The following is a 12,262-nucleotide window of genomic DNA, read 5'->3' on the forward strand; positions in this document are numbered from 1 at the left end:
CAGCTCATATACGAGACCTATTGATCCTGTCTGCTCAGGAGGAGAAAGCGAGAGAAAGAGATACAGGACTAGTCTGTATAAGAGGAAGGTAAGAAAGATAAAAGGAAGGAACAGAAGCATGCGAAAGGGAAAAAATGCTCTGTTTCCAGATCTCCAGGACATTCTACTTCACAATGAAGCCAGCGATACCAATTCAGCATCCAATTACTCAGCCAAACCTGATTATCGTGTTGTTTCTCATCAATTCTGTCTTTAAGTTACCCTGGTAATAGACTACTTGGACTACACCAACATTCACCATAAATATCCATGCTATTTTAGCCTGGCGAGTTCAGGCAGGTTGTACAAGTGAACTACCTAAGGCATTGGAGTGCCTTATGCTATAAACTAGCAATCAAAACAATAGATTCCAATAGAGTTTGATGTTAGCATATTGTTGAGCTAACGTTATGATAAGCATAAAAATAAATAACGCACAAAAATATTAGGTAAAATAGCACATTTTTAAATCCCTGCAAACTGATCTTAAGGTGATAAATGTTTTGTAACATGGTAGGTTTAGCCAGTTAGGTGGTTTACTAGCGGGACTTCCAGCTAGTCTATTTTTGAAAGAAATTAATATATTCTTAATCAAACTGATCATAATTGACAGTAAAAACGGCAGCACGACTGTTTTCAACAATGGTAGTAAGAAATGTTTTTTGAGCATCAAGTCAGCATATTAGAATCAGGTTTCCCACACCTTGGTTAATTTCAAATTCAAGGACTTTCCAGGTCCAATACCTTCAAATTCAATGACTTAATGTGGGGAGACATTTCAAGAGAGAGCAAGGTTACATCTTTCAGCCTATTTTTGCAATGTTTCACAGTGTGTCTGTGAAACGTTGAGGTTCCATCGTAGTAGTTTCGTGCGCGTGTGAACGTCATGGCAACGTACAACACAAAGCACCTCATGCGGGAAACACTTAACGCAACGCGTAAATGCACGTAACTAACGTAAATCAAGCAAGCTAGTATGCATATGCCACAAAGTGTTGGTGAAATAACACATTAGCGGATTTTTGCACAAAATAAATTCAAGCAATTTCAAGGACCTGTATCTATGTATGTGCACTATTACTATTTTAATGTTTTTGATCAAATAAATGCAGCCTTGAGCATCGAGAGGCTTATTTCAAAAACATTTGAATTGTCATGTACATGTGATGCTGTCTAAAGTTTCCCAACCTTTTGGAACAGTCTTCATTTCATGACCACGTACGATCACTTAAAGAGCAATCTATGGGCTGCTTACTATTAAGCCTCAAAACAGATCTTAAATGACTTCCAGTCTCGATTTTCCCATTTATTTGGGATTTCCAGCATTTAGACTACAAAGCATTCAGTTCCTTGAAGTCCCACAAATGCAACTAAATTGTGTCTATATAATCGAAGCAAAAGCTTTGTTATCCAACACATTTTGTATTCACCTGTGGTCAAGTTATCTGTTTTACTAGAACAAATTACATCTCAGTGAAGCCTTACTTGGTGGTAAATAAGATGAATAGGTGTGTGTGCGTGCATGCATGTGTGTGTTTGTTGATGCATATTGACTCCGTGCAGGCAGGCAGATGAAGACGACTGGAAAGGCTGATGGAGAATGACAGGAGAGGTGTCTACTGTCTCTTTCTACCGCTACACCGCAGCTAATGAAAATCAATACAGGCAGCAAGTGCATGCCTACACTTTTGCACACACACACACACACACACACACACACACACAGACACACACACACACACACACACACACACACACACACACACACACACACACACACACACACACACACACACACACACACACACACACACACACACACACACACACACACACACACACACACACACACACACACACACACACACACACACACACACACACACACACACACACACACACACACACACACACACACACACACACACACACTTGGAGCTCAGTTATACATTAAACATTCAAGAAAGCTGAATTTTGGTCTCAGTTTTATTGCACATAAAATCTTCTGCCAGATGCAGCTAATATTTAACAGTGGAAGGTCTCGATACTGTGGGTTTTAAAATGCAAACATTATGGCTCTGTTTACTGTAATTAAGTTAATGGAAATGCTTTAAGACGGAGCTATGAGATTTGGATTAAAGCAGATTGCAAAGAAGGTTACGAGCTCATTAGAAGTTTGTGTCTTTGCACTGTGCAGTATTTCTCTCTCACACTGTGATAGATAGAGAGGATAGAGAGTGATGTGTGCGGATTTCTCCTGAATGATGCCACACCATGCTGAATTTAGCTTGGGTGAATGTCACTCCACTGTGACGGATATCTGTGTGTATGAGAGCAAGTGAGACAATGAGAACAATCACTGTTTTCTGCTCTCACAGAAAGTACACACCTCTGACATTCCTGATGGACATGCATACCATTTCAGCTGGAGGAGGGAAATGACATCACTCTGACATAAGTGAAATGACATAAGTCTGTTTGACGCACCCACCGCTAGCCTAGCTTAGCACAAAGACTGGATGTAAATGGCTACAGCTAGCATACTAATCCCAATAAGTGACAAAATAACGCCAACATTTTCCTATTTACATGTTGGGATTTGTATAGTCACAGTGTGTACAAATAACAAGGTCATATGAGACACAGCCATTTTTAAACGTTTAAATGCTGGGAACTATTTTCTCAGAAGGCGAAGCACTGCTACTTGGGCGGAGTGATTAGCGCAGCACCCGAGAAGCGCCGTTCCGTCAACAAAACCAACGTGACTAACTAACATTTTAATAATAATTGATATTTATGATACCTCATGCTGTTAGTTGAGAGAAGCCCAGAGTGTGCAGAGCTGAGATCTAGACAAAGGTCTTTTATTGTTTTTTGGTTATTTTTTGATCACTAAATTATTCCCGTCCCAGATAGGTATGTCTCTAAGATGTCTGCTAAAGAGCGCTTAATCTGGAAAACATCTGTTGTGTACAAACATCTGATAAACGTCTTAGAAAAAGCAGTTTTACATACATTCTAAATCATAAACATCTAAAGACATTTTCTAAATGTCTATTTATCATCTGACAGGAAATGTCTTAGAGACATTGCAGATGAGCAAACGCAAAAAAATACATCTTGCAGATGTAAATGCAGACATCAAATAAAAGATTTACAGTGATTTACTGTATGTGTGCGATCGGGGATACTTCCATTTGTTATAGTTTTGATGACTTTACTATTAGGATATTCTATTATCTGTAAAATATAGTCAAATAAGAAAATAAGTGTGTCCAAATTTATTTTACATAGAAATCTTTTATAACATTAATGATGTCTTTAATGTCAATTGTGATCAATTGAATAAATTCTTTTCTTGCTAAATAAAAGTATTAAGTAAAGTAGTGTACACACATACAGACACGTATAATGTACTACGTGTGTGTAATTTTTTAAGAAAAACTCTTGTGAATACAAAAAGAAACATGGTTGTATTACATTGCAGAAAAAAATATATTTTTGGCCATGACTGCACAAGTATATCCCAAAAGTTTTTCTTTCTTTATTAGGAGATGAAATCATCTGAAATTCTTGGCAAGGCTGAAAGAAGACAAAAACTTACAGGGTCAGTTTCCAAGACACCGATTACACCCCAGACTACAAGATGTTTTCAGTGGAGCAATCAACATTGACAACATAATTTAAAGCAGGACTCGTTTAATCTGTGACTTATTAATCCTATTCAATCATTCGGCTCGTAAATGAACAATGAGTCAGTCACATGAGACGCAGTTGAACGACTGAGAATCGATCCTGTTCAATGATGTAAGATGTGATGGCTGGTGCTTCAAAACATGTTAGCAAGAGGACAAACAGCAATTAACTGCTGTCATCCAAGACCTCCTGATCACAACTATCATATGTCTAGCCACTCATACATTTTCAGCAGACAACTTCATGTTGTTTTCTTGTATAATGATGTCATGTGAATTAAATCGACTGTGCTTTTCTCCCCTCAAAGAGTAAATCACTAAACTCATTTTTCAGAGTTTGAGACCTCATCTTTCTCTCATCTGTCTTTTCCTCTTGACTACCACACCTCTTTCCTTCCTATTCACTTTCTTCTGCCTTCCTCTGTTTTATTTCATCAGAAAAAGAGTGCATGTAAAGTGCAAGGCTGTTGTTGAAGAGGAAACACACTGCTCTCTCTCATATGTGAGATACAAAAAAGATGAATGTCAAACTCTTAGTTCTCAGTTCCAATTTCTCACTGTGGGAAAACTGATAGTCTAGTATCATGTCCAGTGTGCGAGTCCAGGCGCTGCTCCACCAAAATGCTTAAAAAGGTAAAGACAAACATTGTGCAAATAGGCTCCACCAAAATTACACATTGTTAAAGCAGCCTGATACGGTCTCCATTAACAACAAATCTCCAGTGACACAGAACAGGATAAGAGACTGAGAAAACACACAGGCTTGTTAAAGGGGTGGTTGATTATTATGATTTCACTTTTCTAACTTTAGTCAGATTGTAATGTTGCTGTTTGAGCATAAACAACATCTGCAAAGTTACAACGCTCAAAGTTCAAAGCAAAGGGAGATATTTTCTTTTAAAGAAATCACTTTTTAAGGACTACATCAAACGGCTGGTAGGGACTACACAACATTCTTCCCAGGTTAGTGACATTACCAACCCTAAAATTTACATAAACCCCGCCCCCAGAACACAATTCATAGATTATCAAGACAGAATATGCTAATCAATGACTAGAAGATAACACACATAAGCTACATAAATTCATCACCTAACCATTCAGGAACGTCCTGTTGCATTCTACATGTTGTCACTTCTTCTTGAGTCTCTCCATCATTGTCTGAATCTGGTTTGAAGATAAAAGGCTAAAAATTTTGACATTTTCAGTGCATGTCTGTGTGAGTGCAAACTCCCTGAAAACTGCAGTTGTCAAGCCCCTCCTGAAAAAGAGCAATCTGGATAAGACCATATTAAGCAACTATAGACCGATCTCAAATCTTCCTTTCATAGGCAAGCTCATTGAAAAAGTTGTCTTCAATCAGCTGAACAAATTCTTGAGCTCGAATGGATACTTTGACAATTTTCAATCTGGTTTCCGACCGCACGACAGCACAGAGGCAGCGCTCATAAAGATAATAAACGATATTCGCTTAAATACTGATTCAGGCAAATTATCAGTGCTGGTGCTACTCGACCTCAGTGCTGCATTTGACACTGTCGATCATAACATACTTCTTGACAGGCTCGAAAACTGGGTGGGGCTTTCTGGGATAGTCCTAAAATGGTTCAGGTCATACTTAGATGGGAGAGGTTATTATGTGAGTATAGGAGACCATAAGTCTGAGTGGACATCCATGACATGCGGAGTCCCTCAAGGCTCAATTCTTGCGCCACTCCTGTTCAAACCTGTATATGCTCCCAATGAGCCAAATAATGAGAAAGAACCAAATTGCTTACCACAGCTATGCAGACGACACACAGATCTACTTAGCCCTATCGCCTAATGACTACAGCCCCAGTGACTCCCTATGCATTGATGAAGTCAACAGTTGGATGTGTCAAAACTTTCTTCAGTTAAACAAAGACAAAACTGAAGTCATTGCGTTTGGAAATAAAGATGAACTTCTCAAGGTGAACGCATACCTTCACTCTAGGGGTCAAACAACTAAACATCAAGTCAGGAATCTTGGTGTGACACTAGAGTCAGACCTTAGTTTAAGTAGTCATGTCAAAGCAATAACTAAATCAGCATACTATCATCTGAAAAATATTGCAAGAATTAGATGCTTTGTTTCCAGACAAGACTTAGAGAAACTTGTGCATGCTTTCATCACCAGCAGGGTGGATTATTGTAATGGACTCCTCACTGGCCTTCCCAAAAAGACCATAAGACAGTGTCAGCTCATACAGAACGCTGCCGCCAGGATTCTGAGCAGAACCAGAAAATATGAACATATCACACCAGTCCTCAGGTCTTTACACTGGCCCCCAGTTAGATTTAGGATTGATTTTAAAGTATTATTACTGGTATATAAATCATTCAATGGCCTAGGACCTCAATACATTGCAGATATGCTCACTGAATATAAACCCAACAGATCACTCAGATCATTAGGATCATATCAGCTAGAAATACCAAGGGTTCACTCTAAGCATGGCGAGTCCGCTTTTAGCTATTATGCCAGGCGCAGGTGAAACCAGCGTCGAGAAGAGATCAGATGTGCTCCTACAGTAGTCACATTCAAATTCAGACTTCTGTTTAGCTATGCATTTACTGAATGAGCACTGTGCTCATTTTATTTTATTTTTCTAAACGGTTTTAATTATTCTTATTTCTTTTTATTATTTTAATTTCTTCTAAAGCACTTTGAATTGCCATTGTGTATGAAATGTGCTATATAAATAAACTTGCCTTGCCTATCTATAATTATATTTATATATCTATATCTATCTATATATCTCTATATCTATATCTATATCTATATCTATATCTATATCTATATATATATATATATAAATAGACCAATTAACTTAGTGATTGCTATCAGGATGTGAAGAGACTTTCAACCAGCATAACAAAAACATTTCTGAAACAAATCACATACCCAGCCTTTAAGACTCTCAGATGAGGTTTATGTTGCTTGATCAACACATCAACCATTACATTTTAAAAATAAGAAAAGACCCGAATAACATTCAACTATCATGTAGTTAGGATCCAGGAACACGTCAATACCACAGACATATATATCTGAGCTCACTCTCAAAGCCATGTAAACTTCAAACTACACACGTTTATGTGTGACCTTGTGAACTTATCTGCACATCTTATGACGATCATTTAAAACTATTTTAATGGCTGTTATGGAAATATGAGATCCACTACAGGTCCAAGATTTTGTTCCAGCCTTCTCCAACAGAGCTGCACTTGATTTATAAACTCAAAGCCATAAAATGTGATTGCATAATAAGAACAATTGCTTTTTCGAACAGCTTTAATGTTTGTTTAGCACGTTTAAGTAAGAGAGCAAAGCTTACCTCTTTCATCTTGGCAGCACTGAAGGTCGGTGTGAGGATGCTGCGCACTCGTTTCCATTGTTCGTCCCTCAGCATGATCAGACTGTCGCTCATGGGTTTAGTGATGCCCCTGGTCTTCTGCATCGAGAACACAGCTGAGGTTGGTACACTTCAAATGTCTCAAAAGGACATGTTTATATAAGGACCATAGGGCTAAACCTAAAGCATTCCAGCGGTCTGTCATTTAACATTTATAATTTACCTTTAAATGCACCCAGTATTGTGTAGTAGGCATAGTTAGCAGTAGAAATTATCAGGCCCAAAACAGCTACAGTATGTGCAAAAACTTAAACCTGTGCAACCTTGATTTCACGCATCGAGGATTTGATACATGCAATTCATAACACAACACAAGTATACTGCATTCTTAGTTTTGCCACAAGAGGTGCTACAGCAGGCCTTAGCATTAGTCTTCAGGTGAGGTCTCATTTAAGAAAATATAACCAGCTGCACAACTGCAGCGCAAGCAGTTTCAGGCCAGCAGCCACAGGATGGAAGTGAGGGGCGGAGCTTATACTGTCTTAATATTTGTTAATATTTGTTATTATACACTTACAATATTTGCATTAGCAAGTGATTTCAACTGTGGACATATAGTGGAGTGTATAGCTGCAATTTGAAGATAAATTAAGTACCGAGATTTATTTCTGCCATAGTAATGCAAGAATGCACACATCTGCAATAACTTGGCTAAGTGTTCGCATCTACATTTCCAAACTAGCATGTAAAGGCCTTTCTCAGACTCTAAACTGTCAAAAAGGTGTTTATAAAAGGCTCTACATGGATTCATCTTGACAATGCTTCATAAGTCTCGGATTCATTAAAACTACTGTTGTACACTGAGTTGGCTACATCAGTTGTTGGCCTGAAAGGTAGTTCTGTAACTAAGGCCAGGTGGCAGAGCTTTCTACTGGGCCGACCTTGAGTTTGTGTGTTCATGTGTGTGTTTGGAGGTAGATATTTGTGCTAACGGCTGCCAAGTGTGCCAACACATATTTGTTTTTGTTTTTTGGTACCATGGCAATCTACTTCATGAGTTTTCTCCCATGTAGGTTGTAGATGTACAAAAACAGGTCAAGAGGTAGTTGATAAGCCCCAGTGCTGCACATGGCCTCAGTATTGATCTGGCCCTGCCATAATCGTTTACCCAGCAGGCTCAGCTCTAACAGCAAGGCCATCTCATGACCTTTGACTCTGCTTTGATACATAAGTCATGTGATCATTAGTTTTTGACCTCCCTGGACTAACTGAGTTTAAGGCTCTGAAGCCTTTTTATCAATACCTTACCATTCAGCATTGATTCATACAACCAAAATACACACCTACATACAGTAAATCCCATGGATTGCAGGAAAAAATGCAAGAAATACATCGAACTGAACCTGTCATGAATTTAGCTGATTCTATAATTTATGGGAGATGGTACAGTATGTGTATCTGTGATAAAAAAATTATCATGTTGTGGACAAACATTCGCTGAGTTATGTGATAATATCACTCAGGAATTGATGGTGCCATTGCCACTAATGTGGCCTAAGTGGGACCAAAAATATTGTATAACGAGTTTTGAGCAGACTTTTTATAAGTAGAAAACTCTGACTTCTAGATGATACATGAGTTGCGATGCGAATAAAGTTGATGTGAAACTTGTGCAAACAAGTGCATTGTAAATAGTAATGGATGATTTTGCTAAGTTTTAGAAAATTTCCAAGCTACTTTTAGAATATTAAGTCACTATACTTGAATTAGCTTATATTATACAAATGTAGATGTAATCACTCATCTTTTACAGTTTGTTTAATGCTAAATAAATGTTATATACCATGCATAAATAAGTATAAAAATGAAAATGATATAAACTAATTTCATAAAAGAATGATAAACACATTTGTTTCATTACGAAATGGCCATTTCAGAATGCATGTGTGAATAAAACTTTCAAAGTTAGAAGCGAATGTAAATTCATGTTCTTGTGTACCCGGCAAAAAAAATCATAGTTTTAATGAATACTTATTTCTTATTTACCCATTAAAATATCCTTAAAATGTATAGAAGTAACACTGCATAAGATATTAAGACAATATCTCTTTAAAACAAGTGTCCCCCCAATTGTTTTAAGTTTAAACAATTAAAAAGAACAAGTAAAAAAATCTGCCAGTCCAAAAAGAGAAAATACTATTAAATCAGTGTTATTTTATAAACTAGTATTATAGATTTTATTTTTATATTTTAATTTTAGTTTAAGCTTTAGTAATTTTTGGTGATGTGATTATTTATTAAGTTTATGTTTTTTATCTAATATTTATATTTTATGTACAGTAGGCCTTATTTCTATGAAGATTATTTTTAATGGTTTTAAGTTTAATTAACAATAACAACAATCTATGAAAACAAGTCTTAATATCTTCTGAAGTACATTTGTACATTTGTGTTTAAAGTCCCCGTGAACCGGAAGTTGCAAACGACTTTTCTCCAGTGTTATGACGTATTTCCCAGTGAAAAGGAATATTGAACAGAGGGCAGGGTTTTACTCTAGCGCTCCTCCTCTCCATCTCTGCTCATAACAGACTAACGGTTTGAGGGGAGTGGTTAAGCGTTGCCCAAACCAATTCCTCAAACCTACGTCATCAGAGAAGGTCCTCCAATGCAGAGGGGAGGGGCATTTTCAGATTTTGATTAAAGATTACCATGGTAAAAATTTTTTTTTTAAATATTTTCTTGCACGGATTAATTGTTCACCACAAGACTAGTAATATGCGCTAACAAAGTAAATAGGGTCAATTTTGATTTCATGGGGACTTTAAGAATTTTGGGATATTTTTGTACTGAAAAGACAGTCAAAAGATACTAATTAAAAACTCATTTAGAACTCATTTTTGCAGTGTAGATTCAGATTAATAATACAGCTTGAGATGAATTGCTGAGTTGGAGTGTTTGTGAGATATGAGTTTGTAAATGTAATGCCACTCACCATTCTGTTGGGGAACTTATTGAATTCCTTCACCATCACCTGTCTCAGCATATCCGGGTCTGCTATGATCACTATAGGCCGCCGGGCTATATAATAACTGACACACACACATACAGCAAACAAACAAGATGAAATGAATAAATAACAGTACACCAGCCAAATTTCAGGGGAATAGCAGGAGACAAAAGAACAAAGGACGGATACACACACACTCATTCACAGATAAAGTAGCACATCTGTGGCTGTAGACCCCGCAGACACCATCTTCCCTGTCATATCACTGACGGGGTACAGACACATCATGTGTGTGTGTGTGTGTGTGTGTGTGTGTGTCAAGGTCAGCTCAGTAAAGAGAAATTTGATGAGACTGCTGGGTAGTTCCTTTTTTTGTAGTCACGCATGGCAGCTTTCACCGCTGAGATGTGGCGAGGTTGTACCGTCAACGCTGTGAAATGGAGGATTGCGAGCATGTGTGCCCTTGCATGTGCCAGCATGACAGACCACATACCTCCAAAATACAAAATTATTTTTTCTGAGAATCAATGTCACATGAAATAGCAGAAACAATAGTCGATAATTAAACGCACTGATAATTGAATATGAAAGCTTTTTTGGCAAATATCTGAAGCCATTAATCTAGTTCATTCAAGCTTTTGGAAGCTTCCTTTCTTTTTTTTTCCAGCAGAAGGATACGCTTAGGTTTATTACAGTGTCCAGTGGCTGTAAAGCACATTTAAGCTCAGCTGGGACTCCGCTGGAGGCAAAAGCAGCAGAGACGGATCACTCTTATCATTTACTGTACTCTCCTTTTTGTGTGTGGTGTCAGTTTGGTAAGTAAAACTCAGAGCAGAGCGGATAGGCTCTTCATATCATCTTCTAATAATGAAGCTGACATTGGCAGTCCACATGGCTCTAGGAGTAGGATGAGTTTAATTAAGCTTGCAGCTAAGTGACCTATAAAACACTGATCTCATTAGTATGTTTTGGTTTATCTATGCATCTGCGCCGGCGGTCTGTTCGCAAACCGAAGAGCTGCGTGGAAAAAGTCTCTCACGTGCAACACAGACTGATATATGCAAGATAGACTGAAATGTTGTTCACATGACAAAGATCATCATTCCTGTCCTGTTTTCCAGTAAAAATATAAGTCTATAACACTTTACCATAGGATTAATTACAGTAGCGGTCTTGTACTGAGCTGGATGACGTCATCACTGCTTTCTCCAGAGCTGCTTTATAGATTAACTGAACTCATTCCATAATTGATGAACTTTACACAGTTATTGAACCAAACTGGATCAACACTTAACTGATTTCAACTGAATAATGGCTGTTTACTATTCTTTTTTAGAGCTGCTTTACAGCTAAATTGAATTCTGTTTGCATCACTGAATCATCATATTCCAGTTTGCCACTCTAAAGCTGCTTTGAATAAAGCACTATAGAAATAAAGGTGACTTGACTAGTTAACTTGATCAATACCTAACAAAACTATGCATAATACATGTCCGACCATTGGAAAGCCCATATCAGTTGATCACTATACCAAAAAGGTTCTTTCAAAAACTCATGGATTCTGGTAAGAAGCCATTTCGAGATGTTCTCAAACCTCAAATATCTGAAGGATATTTTTGGGTAGAGCAAAAAATAAAAAAATACAAAATACAAAAAAAAAATAAAAATAACACCTTCCCCACATTTTAAGTCAAGCACTCCTGCAATGCGCCGAAACATCTGAACTTCGATGACTGATGTCTCGCACTTCGTGAACCGACAAGGGTTTTAAAGAGCATGCGGAGCACTGATATGTATTTCAAAGCCCTTTGATTTTGGTGAGCAGCTCAGCCTCTTCGATTACTCTAACTGAAAGATGTCGTAATGTCTCCTGACATATATCCACACGACTCCGAATTAGATCCCCTTTTCCGGTCCCGACACCCAATCCAGAACTCCCAGATCCCAATGAACACACACACACACACAAGCAGAAAAAAACAGTGTCATTCTGATTCTCTTCCCCTCCATTCTGCTCATATTAAACACAGGAAGCCCAGTGGCACTCGCTGCTTTGATCTCCCCGAGGAGAAGTCGGCCTCTCAGAAGCAGGCATATTAAAACACAATGTCTGGATAGGAATGGACTAAATTAGAGGACACTGG

The 12,262-nt window shown here is 37.9% G+C and overlaps 1 protein-coding gene across 2 annotated transcripts in view; it reads right to left on the bottom strand.

Moving 5' to 3' along the window:
• tbxas1 (thromboxane A synthase 1 (platelet)) overlaps window positions 1-12,262 on the bottom strand; it is a 71,826-nt gene that overhangs the window by 23,804 nt on the left and 35,760 nt on the right. Inside the window, exons 6-7 of one of the 2 annotated variants that reach the window (XM_081373209.1) lie at window positions 10,104-10,200; window positions 7,094-7,210 (exon numbers count right to left, since the gene is read on the bottom strand). In XM_081373209.1, the coding sequence (XP_081229335.1) occupies window positions 7,094-7,210; window positions 10,104-10,200 (214 nt within the window). The remainder of the gene's footprint in view (window positions 1-7,093; window positions 7,211-10,103; window positions 10,201-12,262) is intronic. The other variant, XM_081373210.1, reaches the window with a different exon arrangement.

Source organism: Scardinius erythrophthalmus (genome assembly GCF_964197995.2).
Source record: "Scardinius erythrophthalmus genome assembly, chromosome: 8".
In the NCBI taxonomy this organism is placed as follows: Eukaryota; Metazoa; Chordata; class Actinopteri; order Cypriniformes; family Leuciscidae; genus Scardinius; species Scardinius erythrophthalmus.